This window comes from Tiliqua scincoides, chromosome 4, assembly GCF_035046505.1.
Source record: "Tiliqua scincoides isolate rTilSci1 chromosome 4, rTilSci1.hap2, whole genome shotgun sequence".
Lineage (NCBI taxonomy): Eukaryota > Metazoa > Chordata > Lepidosauria > Squamata > Scincidae > Tiliqua > Tiliqua scincoides.
This window is the reverse complement of record NC_089824.1, coordinates 81,578,666-81,603,043: the sequence shown is the minus strand read 5'-3', so window position 1 is coordinate 81,603,043 and position 24,378 is coordinate 81,578,666. Positions and strand designations below refer to the sequence as shown.

Here is a 24,378-nt window from a genome sequence, read left to right as displayed (position 1 = left end):
ATGGGAGCAGTTCAGCTTGCATCCCATCACCATGTAATGTTACAACAAGAGAACTGAAGTGTCAAAGTCCATACTACAGATAGCTCCCACAGAGTATGACTCAAGAATCCATGCAGTTTCCAATACTGTCCATTCAACATTCTGGCATAGTTGCCACCACAATCCCCCACATATTCAAAGACTGCAAAGGGAAAGGGACAGAGCAGGAACATTTAGAGCAAATGCAAGACCATCTCATTTCATTGAAATGTAGTGTTGGGAATATAGTGCTAATCCTCTTCAGGTATCCATAAGTTTGGGTTGTAGACAGCAGTTTGGCATGTTTGTTTTCTTTGTCTTGGCAATTCATTGTGATTTATATCATAACCAATTTAATTTGGATACTTCTAGTGGCTTACTTGATAAACATTTATATTTGCAGAAATATAAGTACTTGGCTGAAGACAGCAATATATCTATGCCATCTGAACCAAGCAGCCCTCAAAGCAGTACACGCAGTCGTTCAAACTCACCTGATGACATTCTAGAGCGGGTAGCTGCTGATGTTAAGGAATATGAACGGGAAAATGTGGATACTTTTGAGGCCTCAGTGAAGGCCAAGCACAATCTCATGGCAGTTGAGCAAAACAATGGTAAGAATCAGCAGTGTTTCTAGCATAATGTGTTTTTGCGCATGCCCCAAATCATCTGAAGCAATAAAAGCTTACGCATGCACAGGCATGGGTTGTATGCAACCAGAATTGGACAATGTGTTATAGAAGATGATATTGACTACCTTACATTCTCATTTCATTGTCTCTCAATTCAACATTAAGAATGTACATTTTTTTAAAGGTTCATCTCAGAAGAAAATCACAGCTCCTGACATGTTTACAGAGTCAGATGATATGTTTGCTGCATATTTTGATGTAGGTAATTTTACAGAAATATTTTCCCACAGTTCTTGAAGTGCTGTTCTGTTGTTTGTTTTTAAAAAATTTGGTAGAGAAAATTTTTACAAATTTCTTCAACACTACTTTTAACCAAAGTTAAAACATTAACTTTAGAAAGTACTTCTTTGATCGTTTTCATTTCTGTAATCCTATCAGAGATTATGCCCCTACTAATGAATAGTATTTTTGCCTTCTTGACTATATGGTTGTGCCTTGTCATCCGCTGGGGTTCCATTCCTATTACCCTTGCAGATGCAGAAACCCACGAATAATCAAATCCACAAATGTTGATACCCAGTCCTCTGAATATGACTGTAGCTGTGCTCCAGTCATGCCAGAGGGTGTTCTGAGGGCAGCCCGCAAATGCCTTCTGAGGGCCAAAAATTGTAACTTACAATTTTGTTTTAATTATATTGTTTTAATATAATTTGTTTTAATTATATTGATTCTTTGTAGTTCTGTAGTTTCCAGGCAAGTGCTTAGCTATTCAGTTTCTCTGGTATGTAAAATGTGAAGAGAGGCTAAATGAGGTTTACTTTCTTTCAGAGTGCTCGCCTAAGGGCTGCTGGCATTGGGAAAGACTTCAAAGAAAACCCCAATCTCAGGGATAACTGGACAGATGCTGAGGGGTATTACCGTAAGTCTGTTTGCTGTGTTTCTTGTAAACAACCCACTGAAATGCATTTGCTAAGCTTCAAAGAAGCTGGTTAAGACCAGTAGAATATTAGTCTTCAAAAGTTAGTGTGTCAAAGAAAAATAGGTGATTGAATGTTTTTATCTTATTTTTTGGAATTTGCACCCAGTCGGATGACTGTAGAGCTTCAAGGTAGCCTACAGTACATCATAAAAATAACGATAACTTCCTGTTAAATATAGCTATTGGTTAATGAATTGATGTGCAATCATAAAAGTTAAAAAAAAATTTGCAACTGAGAGAAGAGTGAAATGATACCATTTTCTGCCAAACTGTGGTGACTCTTACTCCAGGGTGGCCTTCACTCCATAAATCTTCCACCAGAACATCAGTATGCTTCATACTGCTAAAACCTGAAAAGTTTTGCACAGTCAGTGCTTTATTTGCTAACCAACTCTTTAAATGGAAATACAGGTCCAGCCTATTTATATACAGATTTTTTTTATACACAGATTTGACTCAACACGAATGGCCACTGCAAATGAGAAGGAATGTGCTGATCCCTGGAGAAGGGGAAAAATGCATCCCTTTAAAATCAGTTTAAAAAACTGAACAGTTCTTTACAATAACCTCTAATGAGGGGGGGGGCAGCTGGCTGACAGTCCATCAATCCTTCTCTCCCCAGGGGACCCCTCCCTTCCCCCTGAGCACATGAAAGAAAAGTGATCACTTTGCATTAGTGAAGGCAGGGACTGAGTGAAGCACCTTTCTAAGGCTTGGAGGAGGATTGATTGATGGATTGTCTTCCTAATGACTCTTATCTTGCATTGCAAAGGTCAGCAAGGCAGTTTTTAAATCACCTGAGCAAAGAATCTTTGTTTTTTAAATTGATTTGCTGTAGTGGGTTTTTTACTATCCATGTAAGTGCTTGGTAGGGAAGGAATTTTGTGTAGAATAACAAGGCTCAACCTGTACTTCACTGAATATGCTGAAATCCAGTTAATGGCTTCTCTTTGTGTGTGGAGCCTTCCTAACTCAAAGAAAAATGACTGAAAATGAAGATCTTGATTTGGTGCCAACATATCAAAGAAAAATTGAGGGGTCAGAGCAACTGAATCCTGTCCTGTGGTGCAAGAAGTGCCAGAAAGCCTTTGTTCTTGCCTGGTATCTAAAAACAATGATCATTTGGTTCTTGCACAGTCATCTGCTTTTATTGGTCAGGAAAGGTAGGTCATGATTTTTGCTGTGATGAAGAGAAGCTGGAATAGTTTGGAGACAACTCCCTTCTTGCATTTTCCTTGGTTTGGCACAAGACTTCTTTAAAGAAAAATAGCTGCCTGCATGCTTATGGTATTTTTCTCATTTTTCTTTTTAAAGTTCCTCTGTCCTTTTAAGCTAAAGCTTAGTTTTCAGATATGGCATATGTGAAGTGATCTAAAAGTGGTCAGAGAGAAGCTTATGTATTCCAACCCTCATCTTGTGCAACCATAGAGGGAAGTTACTTGCATCCTTCCAGGAAGAAATCAGGTCTGAGTTTTGAACTCTTGGCGTCCTTTCGTTGTGTGTAGAAAGTAACAGACTTCAGGTGGTTGTGCTTTATACAGCTACTTGTTTGCAGAGAACTTCTCCTTTATTGATTGATCTGCTGGGTTTTGAACTTTGTGTGCATTAGTCATTATGAGTGTGCATACTGCAGCTGTCTTGCATAGTAATTGTTTTTTTTTCCCCCTTCAGGTGTTAACATAGGTGAAGTTCTAGATAAACGTTATAATGTGTATGGTTATACTGGCCAAGGAGTTTTCAGCAATGTGGTGAGGGCCAGAGATATGGCAAGAGCAAACCAAGAAGTGGCTGTCAAAATCATTAGAAATAATGATCTTATGTAAGTAAGAGGGTGTTTTCACCCCAATTGGTAAATTATAATGAGCTAACTATATTGGGCTAGTAGTAAGGCAGGCATTATCTGCAGACATTGAAGAAATCTTTGAGCAGTAGCAGCTCACGGTGTTCCAGAAGAATTTTGCATCGTGTTGTAGAAATATAGTGAAGCTTATTAAATCAGTAATTGATTAGATATAATCAATAGCTAGTTGTTTCAGTTGTGCATAATCTGACAAGTTTTTCCAAGTGTTTATAATTTAAAATAAGTCTATGCTAAAAAGATGTACACGCTGTTTTCTGAAACACTTAGCATCACCATGGTTCTGTCTTTCTGTTAACTAGTATTTACACTAGGACTATGGGAAAATAAATGTCTCTTCTGCTTTTCTTCTTTGGAAGGAAGCTGCTTAATACTAAGTTATTGGTCCATCTAGCTCAGTATTTACTACACTGACAGTGTGATTCTCTAGATTTTCAGGCCAGCGTCTTTCTCTGCCCTTCCGGAGATAGCAGAGATTGAATGAACCTTCTGTTCACAAGGCATGTGCACCTCCCCGAGCTACAGCTCCAATATCACTATGGAGATGTCCCTGCTACCCCACATTCTCATCCCCTACTAAGAGCTAGAGTACTGTGAGATGCCCCACTGAATAACTTGTAACATTTTTGCTTTCTGTAAGATTGAAGGCCTGTATAATTGATGTTTTTAATGACACTGAAGGAAGCACCTCAAAAATTCTGAAAGGAATGAGAGACAAAATAAGAAAGGAGAGACCAGAGCCAACCTCTGCTATGTGTAGAAACTGCTGCACTTGCCGTTCTCCGTTGTCCTTACTCTCACCTTTTGGGTTGTCAGCTAGGGTTTTCATTTTTGAGTTCCACACAGTCTTACCTTCCTAGGGCAAGACATATTTACTTTTTCCTACCCTTGATGTCCTTAACATCGTACTATAGGTTCCCGTATTCTTCAGAACTTTGCAGTTACTGGTCCTTTTGGCACTGTCACTCACTTGTAAGCCAGAAATTCCTTATATTGAGTTGGAGCAGACAACTTCTCTGCTCCGTATTCATACCTATCTCGTCTCAGCTGTCATTTTTTGTCTCCTGCCTCACAGGCTGCCCAATTCCCACATGTTCACTGTCCTTTGGTACTGGCAGCTGTAATTTATTCCTTAACAGTTGCTACTTTTTCCACAAACATCATGTTCTTTAGACCCTTAGTTTTATGCTTTTTATGTATTAGTTCTCTTGTGCTGTGTATTGTAATAATTTAATCTCTTTTCAGGCAAAAAACAGGTTTAAAAGAATTGGAATTCTTGAAAAAGCTCAATGATGCAGATCCTGATGACAAGTTTCATTGTCTGCGATTGTTCCGGCATTTTTATCACAAACAGCACCTCTGTCTGGTATTTGAACCACTCAGGTGAGATTCAAATTGTCCCTGTACGCATTCTTTAAAATGTGCTCTTAACAGTCTTGGTTAGTCTAGTGCCCTTTTTATCTTCCAAAGTTAATGGAACATTGTTGAAATGTTTCCTCCCCAGTATTTATTGAGCACATTTGATGATGAGTAGCCTTCATTTTGTGCTTTGAAATGGGAGCAAGAAGAATAAGCAAAATTATCTGATTTCTCAAATTGCATATTCCATTGGATAGCATTTCTCAAACTGTGGGTCGGGACCCACTAGGTGGGTCACAAGCCAATGTCAGATGGGTCCCCATTCATTTCAATGTATATTTTATTTTTTCATAGATTTGATACTACCATGGTATGGAACTACATTTGGGGAAATGTTACAGATCAGTACTTTTAGACTACTATGTATCTGCTTTTAACAATGTTAGTCAGTGGGTCTTATTCCCAGGGCTGGCAGCCTTTAGGATGTTTGGGTAACTTTTTTAAACAGATCAGCAATTACTTGGGAGGTTTAGGAAGATTTTTCTTATTTTTTAAACTTATTGTAAACTTTTGATTTACTTGATTTGATTTGATTTTGTTGTATGGCGGTGTTAAAATATCTCAAATTTTCACTGTAGTATGAATTTACGAGAGGTATTGAAGAAGTATGGAAAGGACGTTGGTCTCCACATAAAGGCTGTACGGTCCTACAGCCAGCAGCTATTTCTAGCATTAAAACTTCTTAAAAGATGCAACATCTTGCATGCTGATATCAAACCAGACAATATTTTGGTAAGTTTATTTAGGTTTGTAACTAAATGTTACAGGTTGAGTATCCCTTATCTGAAAAGCTTGGGACCAGAAGTGTTTTGGATTTCAGATTTTTTTAGGTTTTGGAATATTTGCGTATACATTATGAGATTTTGGGGAAGGGACTCAAATCGAAACAGTAAATTCATTTGTTTCATATACTTCTTATATGTGGATAAGCATCAGGGTGCAGCGTTTGCTGCCTAAAAGAAGTGACTCTGTCTTCTGCTAATGGTTGCGGATCTTGCTGCAGATTGCCATTTCCAGTCCCAGACCAAAGCCTCCAGTCCCCCCTCACCCTGTGCCTCCCCTCAACTGGGAGTAAATGGAACCTTCAGCATGATGACGGCTAAGGGGAGAAGGCAAAATAAGAACTGCGTGCCTAGGCCTTTGCCTTCAGAAGGCCTAGAGAGACAAAAAGAGCTCTGGGAGGTCGTCATGGATGCTGGAACTGTGACAAAGGGCATCAGGATGTGAATTTCCTTTCGTTTTGAAATTCATGTTCTGTTCCTGTCCTTTTCACAGAAGCTAGACTCCTCTGTCCATGTAAGCACCTCCTCACCTTCATTTATGTGCATCAAGCTGCTGTTTAAAGGTGCAGGAACATAGCATGAGCAAAACAAGGTAACACCAACCACTCACGTCCATTAAACTCGAAGTTTCGGATTTTGGAACATTTCATATAAGGGATACTCAAAATCTGTTACAATTGGTGTTTTTTTGGGGGGGGGGAGCTTATGGTAATGGATATTAATGTCTCAATTTCTAAATTACATTTGGTAAGTATATATAGCAGCAGTTTTCAAACTTTTTCATCTCAGGGCACACTGAGAAGATGCTAAAATTGTCAAGTTATACCATCAGTTTTGGATAATTGATAAGGCACACTGTCCCTGCTGGTTGGGGGCTCAAATCCCGCAATGACCCTATTAATAACCCTCCCCAAATTCCCACTGCACACCTGCAAACCATTTGCAGCACACTGGTTGAAAATGGCTGTTATTTAGGGTTGCAGGTTGTTACAGGTTGAGTATCACTTACTTGAAATGCTTGGGACCAGAAGTGTTTTGGATTTCAGATTTTTTTGGATTTTGGAATATTTGCATATACATAATGAGTTCTTGCAGAAGGGAACATGAAAAGTTATGTAAATGCTATCCAGAGATGTCCTGATACTTTGGAAAATATTAATGTACATTAGAACAATCAAATAGCATATGCTTGTGTAATGAATGAGAAAACACTGCAGTCAGGCTTTCAACATTCCAAAGTAAGATGTGCCCTAACCAAGAGTTGTTCAACACATTATGAGCATTAGAAGTCACTTGAAACATGTTCTACTTGGTAATTGCTCTAGGATCAACTGTAATGTGTACTGAATTTCTCCCATTATATTTCTTCCATTATATTCCATGCCACAACCTCTGGCTGGTTTCAGGTGGCCTCCACAGAACACCCTCACTGCACCTGAGAGACATAATTTCAGTAGTTTTCTGGTATTGTTGAATTCCATCTCTCTGTCAGTGTGACTGTTAATATGCAACGTTTTTATGTGTAATCTGGGGTGGTCTGTGTGTGCACCTGTGTTTCACCCAGTGGTTGTCTCCGTGTGGAGCCCAGATGATAGATTCAAACACTACAGAAAATGCAACAGTAGCATGTATGTTTTTGCTTGTTCCATCTGACACACACATCCCCTTCCTGACAGTTTTGGCAATCCATGTGCATAGCTAGTATCTGGGTTCAAATTCTGGTTCATCCCTAGATGATCTTGGTGTCCTTAGGCATGTTTTTTATCAACATCAGCTTACTCAGCAATAAAGCAAGAGCATATAACTGTATGAGGATGAATAAGATAGATGTATTATTATTATAATTGTTATTATTAATACTAATAACAACAACAACAGTATTTATATACCGCTTTTCAACTTAAAGTTCACAAAGCAGTTTACAGAGAAAAATCAAATAACTAATGGCTCCCTGTCCCAAAAAGGCTCACAATCGAAAAAGATTCAAAAGAACACCAGCAGACAGCCACTAGAAAAGATACTGCCTGGGTGAGGTGGGCTAGTTACTCTCCCCCTGCTAAAAAGAGGAGCACCCACTTGAAAGAGTGCCTCTTAGCAGGGGTTAATGTTGTACAGTATATTAAAGCAATAATTTTTTGCATCTAGGGTTTCTATAGATTATTTAGTAGTGCTTAGTAGTAGCGCTTTATGATTTAAAGCTGGCTGCATTCTAAAAGGAATTCACTTTAGTTCTTTCTGCACAAACAGATCACATGATGAAAGTGTTCCTGTATTAAACTAGCAAAAATGGCAGATGGAACATTGCAAGATTGAATGAATGGTTCACTCTATGAAAAACTCCCTCCACATAGAAAACTTGTTATCAGGGAGAGAAGTTCAAACCTGGCTATATCATCTTTTGGAGCTATTTATTTTATATGTGTACAGGCGCGCCCCGGTATCTGCAGGGGTTCCGTTCTAGACCACCCCACCCCCGCAGTTAACTGAAATCACAGATACCATGGAACGCCTTCTCCTCCACACCCTCCGGAAATGAGCGTCTTCTGAGTCCAGCAAAAGCCTTGTGCAGAATGACTTGTATAACAAAAAAAAGTGACTTCCAGTGTTAAGAAAAAACAGGAAATTTTACTTGAAAAACAGAAGTCACTTTTTTTGCTATATAAGTCATTATGAGCCCGGCAGAGGCCATGGGTGGCCATGCTTTGCTGTTTGTTTTCCAAGCATACATTATTCAGCTGTACATAGCTTTTGTGTGTACTGTGTTTTGTGGCTGTTTAAAAAACATAGTAAAGATTAATTTTTTTTACAGTCAATCCCAACTTTTCTCTTTGGCAGCAGTTTTCATTATTAGGTGAAATATTGTTAAGGCAAACAACAGTAAATTACATCAGCACTTTAAAACAAGATGAATCAAAATGGTCAACTGAGCTCAGAAAGTATGCAAAAAGCCAGGTCTTCAACTTCTGGCAAAACACTGTTGGGGAGAGAGGTGCAGTAATATGTGCTTATACTTTCAAATATGCTAAATGTATTTGAGAAAATCAACACAATTCTTAGTGTTGATTACTCGTGTGCTTGCTATCATAGTACCACCTGTCCTGTTTGTGATTGTAAATACAATCTGTTTTGCCCTTTTTTAGGTGAATGAATCTAAAACCATATTGAAGCTTTGTGATTTTGGATCAGCTTCGCATGTTGCTGATAATGACATCACACCGTATCTTGTCAGTAGATTTTATCGTGCTCCTGAAATTAGTAAGTTAATCTGACATAGCATGTTTATACTTGAATTATAAAATGTTATGTTATTACACATTTATGAAGAAAGGATATGTTTGACTGCAAAAAATGGAATTGTATACCGCAGTGGTTCTCACATATTTAGCACCGGGACCCACTTTTTAGAATGAGAATCTGTCAGAGCCCACCGGAAGTGATGCCATGACCGGAAGTGACATCGGCAAGGAAGAAAATTTTTAACGATCCTAGGCTGCAGTCCTACCCACACTTACCCAGGAGTAAATCCCATTGACTATCATTGTTAAAAGTATATACATAGTAGCCTGTTAAAAGTTCAGATCTGCAACATTTCCCTAATGCATACCATGGGAGCATCAAGTCTAATAGATTAAAAATAAAATATTGAAATGAATAGGGATCCACCTGAAATTGGCTCACGACCCACCCTATGGGTCCTGACCACAATTTGAGAAATACTGGTATACCGGGTAACATTTTTTGGTGAGTAATCAACTAGTGTGAGACTCTTACCATTGGTTGAATTGCTTCCAGAAATGTGAACATAAAAACAGACTACTGTTTTGTGGGAGAACAAGTGCCATCCACAGTTTGTCACAGTTTCCACTTCCTTTTTCTAGGTTCCCCAGATGATTCAGACCCTTCTTTCCTTCTCTTGATCCTTTCTTCCTTCACACGTCCTTACCATTGCCACCTGGTTCATGTTTCCCTCCACACCTTGTCCATTGCCTTCTTAACTGAAGCCCCTGCAGCAGTTGCATCATTTGCTTTTTCATATGCCTTCCAAATGATGTGGTTGTCTTTGCAGTCGCTGAAAGTACAAATACAATGTGGCTAGGGGCAAACTCACTCTGACCCTACTGTCTCTCATAATTGAAGGAAACTTAAGAGATGGCTGCTTGAAGTGTAATCAGTGTGTGGTGCCATATGACCTAGATGCATTTGTGCCATAAACATCTGTCCCTCCTAACTTTGAATTCATTCAGTCAATTTCCTAAGCATCATCTGATACTGCTGATGTAACAAGAAAGGGTGTGTTGTAAGAAAAACTATGGTTAAGTATTACACCCACCACTTTTGAGTTGGGTGGTACAGGGGAAATATCTTGGATACTATTCATTCAGTCTCTTTTTATGTCTGGCTGACCCTAGAAAAGTGAGTAACCTAGTTTCAATATCTGGTATGTTGTACCATTAATGATTCTAACTGTGAAACTGTTTTCCTTCAGTTATAGGCAAAACCTATGACTACGGTATAGATATGTGGTCTGTAGGCTGTACACTGTATGAACTTTACACAGGAAAAATATTATTTGCTGGGAAAACCAATAACCATATGTTAAAACTTGCTATGGACCTGAAAGGAAAGATGCCAAACAAGGTAAAAAAAATAAAGCTTTTAAAAATGAGCAGTTTTAAAAAACTTTTCCCTCTCCTTGTAGGAATGAGACATAAATCTGTATCTGTGGAATTTTCCAGTAACTCTTGTATCTTTAAAACATAACACGCTCGCGCGTGCACAGCTCATTTAAAAAAAATATAGTAGAATTTCTTTGCTGCCTCAGGACACTGTAGAACATAATGCTCCTGGATTTCGGGAACAAATGCGTGGCTTTTAAATTTAGGGTTGATTTAGTATTTGGGAGTTTATAGAAGGCTATTTTAGTAGAGTGCCTCTTATCAGCTGTGAATGTCATATATCCTGAATTTTTAAGGTTAGAACAAGAAGCAGATCTAAATACATAGAAGCAATTGTGCTTTACTGTTTCAGTTTACTTACATCATGGGTGTTGCATTGGAATAAATTTCTTCGGGGGTTTACTGCTTTCATGTTTTACATATATAAAGCCTGTAAGATTTTTAATATGTTGCTGACGTTATTTCCAGATGATCCGAAAAGGGGTGTTCAAAGATCAACACTTCGATCAAAATCTCAACTTTATGTACATAGAGGTAGATAAAGTAACTGAAAGGGTAAGTTTGAACTTCAGTAAAATAGATTCCCAACATTGTCCCGTGTGTTTGTGATTCTGTTTTTAAAAAGTAGAATAATAATATTAAGTTTAAATTTTTCTTTCTTTTTCTCAGTTCAAAAAATGTGGACTTCATATTATGATGTGCAAGTTTTGGAACATGCACTTCCTTAAAACATTGACACACCCACAATTGAGATCAATAACCAGATGAAGTATCCCAGTTTAATCATCTAAATTCAAAAATGTTAATAGGCCAACTCAGTCATGAGCCTCATATGTGCTTTTTACTCTCCAGTGTGTGAAAGGAGGAGACTGAATATTTCTGAACTAATCATAATTCCCTGTTATGTCTGAACTTGGGGAATTGTTGTTTGTTCAAACTATGGTTAGTTGAAATAAACCAGCATAGTTTGGTATTATGGTTTGAAGAAATCATAGTTTTCCTAAGCTCAGGCATAGTAGGATATCCATAGTAGAGCTGTGGATAGTTCACTGTTAAAAGTAGAAACTTTCCATCTCTTCTTGTCTGTGAAGGTGATGGCTAGGAATGCGCAGACTCAAAACTCTTGCAGTCTTGTTCTCATAACAATAAACCACATTTTATTATTTCATGTGAACAAGGGCAGCACGATGGTTTTCTTAGAATTTGGTGTAGGTGGTGGAATAGATGGAATATATTACTGTTTATTGTGAAAGTTAAATAGATTTACTTTTATTTAGTCTAGAGAATGCAATTTGTGTGGCTTGGTAATTGAGATAGCAAAAAGCAACTATTTGGAGGATCACTGGTTTATATTGACAGGATTGCAGTTAGCTCCTGGGAGCTCCTGTTTTAAGAATCCTCCCTCCTGTGAGTGCCCATTCTCTTCTGGAGGGAGAGAGAGAAAGATGGAGACTACCCTAAACATAATATGCAAAAGAATGCAGCCTTTTGTTAAATTGTGATAAATTATGAAGAGTACAGTGGGGGATCTGTTCCCAGACCTCCTATGGATACTGATTTCCATGGATAACTAAATTCATGGAAAAACCCTCAAAAGGATTTCCCAATGCAACTGAAAGGATCTTCCGCTTATGTGTGGGAAGTTCTTGAGGCCCCTCAGATGTGGGATAGGCACCTGTGTTGTGTCAAATCCAGTGCTCACAGCGCTTCCAGTTCTCTGTAGTGTGTTTGTAAAATAAAGAATAAAAATGTCATGAGTTTCTGGAATGCCATCTATCCCATTTAAGTAAATAAGAGGTACTACTATTAAGTGGTTTTAGTATTCCTATATATTAATTTAATGTTTTAGTAGCTTTATTGTTTTCTTGGAAACTAAGTGCTGGTTGTACTTGCCTTTCTAGGAAAAAGTAACTGTCATGAGTACCATTAATCCAACAAAGGATCTGTTAGCAGATTTAATTGGGTGCCAACGTCTCCCCGAAGACCAGCGCAAAAAGGTTCACCAGCTGAAGGACTTGTTGGACCAGATCCTCATGTTAGATCCAGCTAAACGGATTAGTATCAACCAGGCTCTACAGCATGCCTTCATCCAGGAGAAAATTTAAATCCAGTGAAGAAGTTCAAAGGGTTTGAATAGTTAATATACAAAGACTGATGAAATTTCACAGCAGTTTATAAATGTACATAGAACATATAAATAATTTCCCTGCAAAGTTGAGGAAGAATGATATATTGAATTAACATCAAGGCTGATATTTCTTTTAGAAATGTTAGAGTAAATCTGTTTGTCTCTTATGTGAAGATTTTTTCACTGTAGAACTGTTTTAATTGCCAAGACTGCACAGACGTACAATGCTAATGTATATGGTTGCAGTTCCTATATATATATATATATAAATACATACACACAAACACACACATAAAAAACAGAGCATAAAAGCTCAGTAAGACTGGGTGGTTGATTTTGGTTTTTAGCAGATTTGGCTTCATTTTTGTCTCTGAAAAATGGCCAGCATAAATGCTGTTTATATTACATTTTCCTAGGTGTGTGCGTGCAGGCCACAGCAGCATGCCCTTGGTGTAGTCAGTGCCGAAGGGGGTCTGTTCCTTCTTGAGCCTGCCCGCAGGGATGATCTCCTCTTTTAAAGCAGGTTGTGTACAACTTTCAGTACACTGAAGGTAAGCTAAACCATCAGCATCACTGGTGTTTAAGATGTTAACTGTATTGGAAAAACTGACAAATGAGAGTCAATAGCTTTGTAGCAGAATTCCCTGCATGTTTTATAAATGATCTTGTTTTTGTTTTATGGCATTACAACTGTGGCATAGTTCCAACTTATGTTTGATCATCACATTCAAAAAAAATAATTGAGGGAGTGTGCACTTGATGGAGAGAGCGCCTTCAGTGTACTGTTTATTACTTTTATTTTTTAACAAAATCAACTTGCTATATAGACTTTATACATTTTGTTAAATACAGTTCACTGTGGCATAGAACCAGTACATCGAGAAAAGTTTTCATTTCCTAATGTTAAGCTTCGACTCCAAAAGTCCTTATGGCCAGATAGAGAACACCATAATGAGATTTTTAGCTATTTGTATGTCATTTGAAAGTGTACTGCTTTATGCTAAAGGTGTTTTTCATTTGTTCATTGTTTTCATTATTTGTGATCATGTTGTCTTTCAATACAGGCATAAACCTTCCACTCTTGAACAAAGCAGCTGCTTTTTAAAAGCGGTAATTGCTTCTTTACCTTTTATTTCTTTTGTAAATGACGCTTTCTTTAAGAAATGTGACTTTAAAGTGTTGTCTCTTGCATAAAACAGTTGACATTCACTTATTGTAAAGTGAAGATTGTTCTGCTGCATGTAAAGTGGACCATGCAGATTTCTGTATGTTTTCAGTATGCATCATTAGATAATAAAGTCTTTTGTGAACAAGGCATTGGTAGCCATTTTTAAAATATTTTTGTCTCCGGTGTTGCCGACTCAGGTAATCCATAAGAACAAATCTTAGTCCATTACTTAAAGCTATTACTAAAAGATGTGATTCTTTGATATTAGATTCTTAATTATCGACATTGCAGTATCGATACTGCTCTCCCAGCCCCCTTCCCTAAAGCGTCCTCCTCATGCTATCTGCTTTCATTGTAATGAAATTTATTCCTGTAGGTTATGGGATTGGATGCAGGTTTTAACTAATGTTTGTGCTGTTTTTCTTACTTTTCCTTTTTGATGGTGCTGAGAGAGACAAAGGAAGGCAAGTCACAGGCCACTCAACGCCTACTCCAGGGGGTCTGGTTTGCTGAGACACCAACTTCACCTTCCTAACAAGGTTATTTCTGACAGCATGTGTAGATAAACATTTAGCAACAACCTAAAAAATAGTTTGTTTTTCATCATGAGGATGTTGTTCATCATGAGGATACCCAAATCAGTCAATTAATGTTCCCAAGCCAACTCTTCTGTTTAAATCAATCCACGTAACATATTTTTTTAGATTTCATATATACTACACAGATGTACAAAAAACCCTAAAGTTGAATTTTTATAATATTACAATTAACTTTGTCATAATTTTTAAAAACCCATCTAGGCACATTGTATCCAATGTATACATTTAATACAGTTAGGGCACAATCCTAACCCCTTATGTCAGTGTTTTCCAGCACTGGCATAGCGGTGCCAGTGGGACATGTGCTGCATCCTACAGTTGGGTGTCACTCATGGAGGCCTCCTCAAAGTAAGGGAATGTTTGTTCCCTTAGAGCTGCATTGCCCTTATGTCAGTGCTAGAAAGCACTGACATAAGGGGTTAGTATTGTGCCCTTTGTCATACTGCTGGTTGGTAGGGTGCTCCCCATGAGGTGCCCCCCACAACAGCAAAATAGTGAACTATGAAGGAGGCAGGTAATGATGTCTACCTATTGTGAACTTCTACCCTGTCTCTTCTACAGTTTAATGTTCTTTAAAAGTATTTCTCTGTCAACTTATTTAAAATGTTTCTTGTTCGTGCAGGAGACAGAATGCAACTTTCACTGAAACGAAGAAGTAAATTGATAGTTATTTCACACACAGTAGTGTGACGCACTGCTTTGGCGACACCTCCAACCTATCTTGCACATCTGGTGGCAGTCTGACACAGATGTCATAAAATTCTCTTGCCTCCACCCTTGTTTCATATCCCTGCTTACAAATCAAAAGAGTTGGTCATGTCAACTCGAGTAGCAGCAACGCACCTTATGGCTACAGAATTTGTTAAACTTCTCACAAGAAAAACAAAGTTGCTTGTTTACTTGTTCTTTGTGTTGTAGATGCTGCTCAAATGAAGATGATGGCAACCAGAAGACATGAACACAGGTTTCTGTTCTATAAAAGATATGAAAAACATTCTTCATTTAGTTATGTTAAGTTTTTCTGTGCAGAATGCGGTACAGGTTCCATTTACATGTTTGCCATGTTGGCAGTTCTTAGCATAGTGTTGTGGTTTTTCTTTGTAAAATGTGTCTGTCATTCCTGGGTGATGTGATTTTCTTGTGATATATATGTTTTTCAAAATTATAATGCTTTATCCCCTAGGCAGGAGAATATGGACATTGGTTGTAAATGCACTGATAGGATCATGAATGCATTTTTAAAAATGTTGTAGGTACAGCATTTACAGTAAGAGGGCACAATTCTAACCTGGTCTACTCAGAAGTAACTGTTATTTTGTTCAATGGGGCTTACTCTCAGGAAAGTGTGGTTAGGATTGCAGCCACAGTAATATAACTTTGGAGCATGCATTGTGTATGCTTTGGCTGCAAAATTAATAATTGTTCTAGGTGGATTGAGATGTAAAGAACTGGGCCTAGATGATGTAGGCAGACCATTTGTGCTATTTTGTCAATACAGAATGGCTATGTGATTGTTTACCTGAGGAGCCAGCAGAGATTCTGGAGAGATGTGGATCTGTGTATTCCAGTCCAAATACATGATGTATTGGGGAGAGGGCTGGACTGGTAATCTGCTTTCCCTTTTTATACCTTACACTGAGTGGTTCGCAGCTGAAAAAAAGCATTGATGTTCATAGTGTCAGCTCTGCTGAGTTTAACCCAAAAGTGAGAGTTTCTTCAGAACAGGTCTATCAAATAAGAATTAAATATCTTGCTCTTAGTCGTATATCCACTTAGGTGATCCATTTTAAGAGTTTCTTTCTGTCTCTTGTTGTTATTTTGTACTGCAGTTTAGGTTAAAATGACACACAAAGTTTTTGTTTGTTTTTGAGGGAGAAGGTAATTTTGATAAATCTGCTCTGGAAATTTACATCTTTGCTAATGTTGTGTTTCCTCTCCTGTATAGGGTAAGTGGCAGAAAACTTCTAAGAAACTTTTGTGTGGATTGATGTACTCAAGAGGTAGATAAGTCTCCAAAAATACAGAAGGCTGATATCTTTGACTTGGTGTGAGTTCGACAAGCTGTAATGAATGTAAATTATGCATCAAGTTATGAAGTAGCAATTTGCTTCAAGATAATAAATAACTGTTTTACAATTTATTTTTAACTCTGACTCATTCTTCTATTTTTTTTAATTTGTTTATCCTGGATTCTATTCAATTTTCGTAAACATACAGTGCCCATTGCCTCTTCCTAAGATGCTTTTCCAGCAGCATAGTGGTCAGTACTGGTTTACTAGGTGATTTACTTACCATTTCCCCCTACTGGAAAAAAAGAAGAAAACACCCTTACCCTTCAGATGTGACAGCAACCAAGCAACAAAATAACATCTGTCCAACGCAGGAACTGAGTCAATGAGCAGCTGCTGCAAGTTTTACACATGCCTAAGGAAAAATGTTTTGCTGTCTGGGAATCATCAGATTTTAAATGTATTTCAGAATACTTGTAGTCATGATTTTAGTATTTTCTAAATTTTAACACATAGTATGAATAAGTTCATGTTTCTTTAACAATAATGCATTTTATATTACAGAACAAAGCATGGTACCATCTGTAATTATCACAAAATTATCCTTCCACTTGTGCCCCCCCTTTCTCTCAGCTATCAAGTAATTGTCCTTTATAAAAGCATTTATGCATTTGGTGGAATTACTAATAAATTATTCATTTTATTTAAAAAATATATAGTAGAACTCAGTATTGTTACCTAAAGACAGGGCATTTTCCTCAGTTCTCCTGGTAAATTTATTGCAAATATACAAATATTGTAAATCTCTTTAGAACTTTAATTAACAGAATGTAGTTCAAAACATAATGTCATTTTTATCCTGTATCCTGTGGATGTGTGTGTTTGTATAAGTATCTACCAGCTGGGAATAACTTTTTGCATCTGATGAAGTGGTCTCTAGTCTATGAAGGTTTGTTCCACAATAAATCTGTTAGTCTGCCTCAAGTTTTTTTTGCTGTGTTTCTTCTGGTATGCAACTGATTAGTGAAAACATATTGTGGATAGGTAGAACTGACTGATTTTAAGTCTTTTGTAGTCTGTATTAGAAACTTCCTAGGATGAATGTGAAAAGGAGAATATATATGAACTTTATTAGGGAGGTTTAGAGGCATGAGAGCTTAAAATGATGGTTTATTTGCTACTTGCCTGAGTTTCACCTAATTTCTCTTGGGTTAGTCAAACACAAACTTTTGAAGGAGAGGTTGAGTCTCATTATTCCAGAGGGTTCCCAGATGTGGATGGCAAAAAACACATTAAAGCAAATCAATTAAAAAAACAAAGTCCCTTGGCTCCTGTGATTTAAAAACGGCTTTGCTGACTCACGCAGAGACAATCACCCTCCAGGTGCTTAGGCTTCACTAGGCGGCAGCAATCCCTCCCTTTACCAGGAGCCTCAGTGAGGGGGAATGAGAGAAGGTGATAATCACTGCCATTTTAGCCTTCTTTCACGTGCTAAGGGGAGAGAATAATTAATGGATTGTCAGCTGGCTGCCCTCTCTTCCATTAATGAGGCTATTGTTAAAGCACTGTTTTCCTTTAATTTAAAGAGTTTTTCTCATCACATCTCTTGTGATAGAAAAATCTGTGGATAATAAGGTTATACCTGTAATCACTTGCATGACTGTCTCTCTACAACAGTAAAAAGCAGTTTTTTAAACTGATTTTAAAGGGATGCATTTCTCCAGGGATCAGCACATTCCTTCTTATCTGCAATGGCCATTTGTGTTGCGTCAAATCCATGTATAACAAGGTTGGACCTGTATATAACTCAGCAGACAGAAGAGAGCAAACTTGTAGTAAGTGTTCAATAAGTGGGCAGGACTGGGTAATAAGTGGGCAGGAGGTCTGGCTGAATGATAGAGCTGCTTCCTATAAAGTCCAAAGAACAGCTGGGAACTGTCCAAGAGCTGCACAAAGTGCTGATGAGATGAGGCATCCCAGCTGGTGAGAGAAGTAAAGGATGATTCTCCCCACCCAGCCACCCCCCCAGCGAGAGTGGAGTGTCATCAGCTATGCCGAGGAGGCAAATGCAGCCAGAAGGAGACCAGACTGTGAAGGACTCCACTTGGAAAGGTGTTCTTGGAAGATAAAACTTGTTGTTGTAAAAATCCCTACAGGGTTTAGTAAGCCAGTTGTTGGTTGTGCCGTCATCGAGAGTGATGAAGGGGATGGCGGCCAGAAATGGCCTTTTCGGTGGTAGCACCTGCACTGGAATTCTCTCCCCTTTGAATTGAGAATAGCTTCCTTGTTATTGATGTTGCGACGGGGCCTGAAGACTTTTTTTATTTAGGAAAGCCTTTGAGGCCCTATAGGGGAGAAAGGCAGAATACAAATCCAATAAATAAGTAAATAAGTCTGCCTAGGTAAACCGTGTTGAATAAAGTCAGAGGAGAAATCCAATGACAAGAAAAGTGGTATACAGGTCCAGCCTATTTATACACAGATTTTTTTATATGCAGATTTGACTCAACACGAATGGCCCCTGCAAATGAGAAGGAATGTGCTGATCCCTGGAGAAGGGGAAAAATGCATCCCTTTAAAATCAGTTTAAAAAACTGCTTTTTACTGTTGCAGAGAGACAGTCATACAAGTGATTACAGATATAACCTAAGTAGCCACAGATTTTTCTATCTCAAATAAATACTGATACTGTTATTCAACACAAACACCTTCTGCTGTTATTTTGAATGAAATCAGTTCACCATCACCCTGCCATCAAACTATCTTAGGTCATATTTAAGTGAACAATAGTAAAAAAGGATTTGTAATAAGTTCCAAAGCAAATTTCCAAGCATAATAGGCTTTGGATAATGGAGGGCGTTTATTGAGTAAAAAGTCCTCCATTTTTACAAGCCTATTATACTTTGTAATTTGCTTTGGGAGTTGTTACACATCTTTTTCCTTCTCCTGGTAAAATACCATGAACCCCTTGCAATTTATCTGCCCCTAGAAACCTTCAACTAGGATCAACTTTTAAGTATTTTGATTCTGAAAGAGAAACCTTTCATGCGTTTTCCAAGACGCCTTTGTGTGGCTTTCAGAAACTTTAGGTGCTACGTAAATATTGAGCTGCATTTCTTCAAAATACATGTTTTAATTTCCTTCAGCCATGCTGATCCAGTGTAGAGGACAGTTGTTTCACAGTGGCTTCTGTTTGGGGACAGGTGTGAACTTGGAAGTGGGAAATTGCTGCAGCTACTGGCAATGTTCATACCATAAGCCAAAGTTTACCCACTTAGCATGCTAAATAACCATGATAGAGAATAGGCATGAGGTCTTTTTCTCACCTGGGGAAAGGAGATATACAATTTGCAAATAAAAATTGAAACTAGTAGACTGAGTGCTTTCTACTGTAAGACTTCCACAGCAAAATAGTTGGTGCTAACAGTGACACCTGTTAACAGGGTGGTAAAGGCAATGTTTAGCATTTGTGAGGGTGCCCCCAAAATGAATGGCACTGTCAGAAGTGACTGCCCTTCCAACTGTTCAGTCACTAGAACCATGTGTACTAGCTGGGTAGTGTACATGAGGCTTGTTTTTTTAACCATGCAGTAGTCTGCTGCATTGCATGGTTTGGATCCTAAGTTGCTCTTGCATGAATGGAGGCTACCTGTCATTACTGGGGGGGCAGCATTTTTGCCCACTGCTACTTCATGCATGTCAGACTGCTCAGGAGGACTCTATCCTCAAAATCATGCTAACTGAACTCCATTGTGAGCTGAATGAGTAGTAGGATTCAAGCCCAAATGCAGGTAGCTTGTAGAAGCATGTTTCACATGCAGATCACTTTGTTAAACCAAGACCTGAAGATAGTTCTCAGCACAAAGCTCACAATCGAAAAGGCCACATGACTAAGTCCACATCTGCAGTACAGTTTTGGGCCATTGTGCCTGCCAACTTATGTGACAATCTTCTGAAATTCATGAGAACCTTAAACAGTTTGATACAATAGTCAGGCTTATTTAGAATAGGTTGCTTTAAATGCTTATATGATACTGTTGCGAAGGATAAACAGCAATCATTTCCTATCTATTTCAGGACACACTTCAAAGCATAAAGTGATTACAAGAACAAAGGAATTGCTGTGCTGAATCAAATCAAAGATCTATCCATCAAGTCTAGTATTCAATTTCTAACAACAATCAGTCAGATAGTGCTGGGAAGATTTCAAGTAGGGCATAATGATTATAGTCATCCCATGTTGTTCCCCCCAAAGCATATGACAATCACATCCTCTAGACATGAAGGTTCTTTTTTTAACTCTTCAGAGAGAATATCAACATCCCCCACTCAACACACAAACCTAGAATAACTCTTCTGAAGCCAATACTCCACCAAAATTAGATAGCATCCAGAGCAGCACTTGTAAACTATGTGCCCATGCAAGACACTTTCCCTTCTCTTGCCCACCTACTGGAGACCCCGGAAGCCTCTAAAAAGCTGTTTCAGCAGAGAATCCTTGGTAGAGTACTTGCAGTTCCCCTCCCTGCAACTGGCCCCCTGTGCAGTTACTGAGATCCCCAACCCTCAAGAATGACTTTGGGAGGCTATAGAGGGTGAAAGGGGGCAGAGATGATATGCTAGGGAAGTTGCTCAACTGCTATTTGACTATTCTAACTAGTGTGTTTAATTTTTCATTACTATTTTCAGCTTAGAACAATACCAAATTGGGTAGGATCTATAGTTTATTTTTGTTATCAATTTGAACATTAAAAAATACATTAAACATTGCATCAAAAAAGTTAAGGGATACTGTGATTACAATTACTATTGTCTAGTAGTTCACATGTAAGGCACAAATAATTTTTGTTTCCACTTTAAAATCTCACATGAAACCAAGAAAAATAAAATCGGATTCTTACATATAATATACATTGCAAATTGGATGCAACTTTCCAAAGTGCTACTGCTATTAATAACAATGATGCCTGATAACTAAATTCAACTGATCATTGGTCATCAATGGGCTTTTGCTTTGAAATGACAGATACAGATTTTAGTCTTTGAGAATGGAAAGGTTTACCTACTGATGCTATATTTTTTCTACATGTTTTTCTTTTGGTCCTTGGTTGCTTATATTTTGAACTTTCACTGTCAGGTAAGGAACAAGTTGCTGGCATGCTGGGTGAGAGTACCTTTGATGATGTCATTTTGACAGCTGATCGAATTGATGATGAGCTTCCAGAACATGACAGAGACCTGCGTACAAGTGCATGGCTTGAGTCTAACGTTACTGGAGCTCTGGAACATTTAAATGTATTGCAAGATCCACGACAGTGCTTTTTGGTTGACCGTACAGAGGACGATCCTCCAGAATTCCCCTTACCATTACGGCAGTGCTGGCAAGTGCATCTTGATATGCCTGTTTCTCGCAAACTACTGCCAAAACTGTAAGAAGGTCCATCAAAAGCTGCCTGATGGCGTGAAAAATCAGACAGCCTCAACTGCTTTAACTGATACATGTCTCTTGAAGAATTGGTCCGACTGTTGATAGCCATGGTGGGGGAAACAAGCGGATCTTTTGTTCTTTCTCTTAATATAGTCAGATGCTGTAACCTTTCCATTTCTACTAGACGAGAAATTAGTTTATCGAGTGATTCTTCAAGTGGTGGATTAAAGGCTAATTTCCAGTCTTCCCACTTCAATATAGACAATTTTTGTAAATCCAAGTTATTGTAAGGTGGAGGAAGGAAATCAGGGTATGAAAATGTAGTATCACTCTCAAGCGAAGAGGAAACGTCTTCCTTGTGTTCTATAGGTTCTGGTCTTAGGTTAAGATTCATATTCCTTAAATATTTCAGCAAAACATCACTTCTTTTCTCATTTTCAGATGCATTCTTTTCTTCTGCTAAAAGCTTGTTCTCTGTATTGCCATTTCTTCTTTTAGAATTCCATTTGATTACAGAAGGCATATCATCACTACTACTATCCATGGCAGGATAAGACTGAGAAACAACTGTTTCACTGGCCTTTTTGAAAAAGTCCCCATCTCCATTTGAATAGTAGTTTTCTAATGATGACTTCTGAATTCCACAATAAGAAAGTGGATTATATCTGTTCACAGAGGGATGTAGCAGTGCTGGACTGGTGTTGATGACATTGATAGGAATATCACCAGAGCCAGATGGCATTTCTACAAAAGGTTTCTTGATGTCTCTGGGGAGAAAGAGAGAAACTAAATTAATATGGAATGGCTTTATATTACACCAATGGTCTTCAACCTTTTTTGTGCCACTACCCCAATCAATCAATCAAGAGACTGGGGACCTGCCACCAATTTCCAACACCCCCACCTGCTCCATTTTTCCCTACGTCTTGTTCTTCACAGCAACCCTGTGAGGTAGCAGCCAGCCTTAGGATCGTAGGACAAGACAGCAAGAAGAGGGTGTGCAAGATTATTTAAGAAATCAGTTTTGATAAGGCAGTACCATTACTGGATTGGAGCCAAGCTTGCACAGGCTTTGAAAGGTTGCCATGACCCCCCAAATGAGTTTTTGTGACCCCACTGGGTCCCAACTCACAGACTGAAGAACACCGCATTACACTCTTCATGAATAAATGTTAATGGAATTGCTCACAGTGTAAGAAAAATAAATTTGCAGCTCTTAAGTGCACTGCAATACACACTCTACATTCTAGTGCAATATAAGCTGCATTCTATATTCTAAACAAATTCATATACACAAGCTTACTTGTTTCACTTTTATAGAAAGAATCTTGTTCTAATATAAAGAAGTTTTACATAGAGGGGTTTGCTTCCGGTGAGTAAGGTAGGATTACAGCCTAAGTCTTACTGAACACAATAGGCTTCTGAGTAAAATAAATAAGGGCACAATCCAAACCTGCGCTGCAGCAGGCAAGCCAGGCGGCTTGCGCTGCATCCAACGCAGGTTTGTTGGCTACAGCGGCTCAGCCAAAGGCAAGGGGAAACTTTTCCCCTTATCCCTGGGTAAGGGCTGATCGCCCCAATGGGTCTCCTCGGACCTGCGCCACCTCTGGAGGTGGCACAAATCCGAGCAGAGCAGAGTGGCTTGAAGCCGCTCCGTTCTCCCCGGGGACGGGTTGGGATCCAGCATAACCACCGAGTTCCAGCCCCGCCCCCCAGCTCCCCGTGCACGCGCCCCCCCAGGGCCACCCATCGCCCGCCCAGAAACGCTCCCTCCTGCTGCCTCCACGCCTACCTTCGCCACTTGTGTCGGCATGGGTGCGCTGACACAAGTGGCAGCGCGGAAGCCGCTGCAGAGGCCTCAGTTTCCTCCCACAGAGGCGCAAACGTGCTTTATGGCATGTTTGCGACCCTCCCAGGGCACCTATGCCTTCCTAAGTGCTGGTTAGGATTGTGCCGTAACAGTTTTCAAATACCTCTACATTTCCCTTTTCTTAAGATAGCGTGTTCCACATTTACTATTCTCTCTGGAATTCTATCCATCTTTTTCTTTCAAACGGCATAGTACATCACTCAATAATAAGGCACACTAAAATCAGAGTCTAGGACATGCATATTTTACCATGACAGAGTGGGCCATAGGATTGGAACTAGGTTTAATAAGATGAACTAGGTAGGTCAAGCAAGCAAACTGTGCAATGTACTACAGGAGTGGAAAGCATCTGTCTCATCAGGAAGAAAATGTGATGCTCAATCCTATTTTCATAGGATTCCTGAAAAGCAACAGCTTCTGGACAAAAAGAGAGTACGTCAGATATTGTATAATTGATCTATAGTTTGTAGCCAATGGTTGTTATGGTAGACACTAGCATAGACAGCTTTAGCAAAATCCATGAAGGATAAGTATACTTTGGCTGTTAGCCATGGAACAGTACAGCCAAAATCAAACTTTAAAGTACCATTCACTTAAATTGAAATCAGTGGCGTTTAAACACATCATTTTAAATGAATTTTTATTTAATTATACCCAAGAATAGTAAGAAATAAAATTGCAGCCAATTGCATTTTGCCACATGCAGAGACTATATGTCTTTAATTACCACAAGTTGGGGCACTTGAGTTTGGTTATCTCACATCAGGCTCTGAGCATGAGCTTTTCCAAAGACTTCTGGCCAGTTACTGTCA

The 24,378-nt window shown here is 38.7% G+C and overlaps 1 protein-coding gene across 3 annotated transcripts in view; it reads left to right on the top strand.

Moving 5' to 3' along the window:
• Positions 1–17,252, top strand: part of PRP4K (pre-mRNA processing factor kinase PRP4K) — a 34,662-nt gene extending 17,410 nt beyond the window's left edge. The window contains exons 6-19 of one of the 3 annotated variants that reach the window (XM_066625102.1): positions 422–632; positions 835–908; positions 1,479–1,569; positions 3,301–3,448; positions 4,733–4,870; positions 5,485–5,638; positions 8,829–8,943; positions 10,175–10,326; positions 10,833–10,919; positions 12,266–13,043; positions 13,557–13,602; positions 14,115–14,199; positions 15,178–15,223; positions 16,205–17,252. In XM_066625102.1, the coding sequence (XP_066481199.1) occupies positions 422–632; positions 835–908; positions 1,479–1,569; positions 3,301–3,448; positions 4,733–4,870; positions 5,485–5,638; positions 8,829–8,943; positions 10,175–10,326; positions 10,833–10,919; positions 12,266–12,469 (1,374 nt within the window). In that variant the 3' untranslated portion in view covers positions 12,470–13,043; positions 13,557–13,602; positions 14,115–14,199; positions 15,178–15,223; positions 16,205–17,252. Of the gene's footprint in view, positions 1–421; positions 633–834; positions 909–1,478; positions 1,570–3,300; positions 3,449–4,732; positions 4,871–5,484; positions 5,639–8,828; positions 8,944–10,174; positions 10,327–10,832; positions 10,920–12,265; positions 14,200–15,177; positions 15,224–16,204 lie in introns of all 3 variants that reach the window. The other 2 variants (XM_066625101.1, XM_066625100.1) reach the window with 2 other exon arrangements.
• The last annotated feature ends 7,126 nt before the right edge of the window (positions 17,253–24,378 follow it).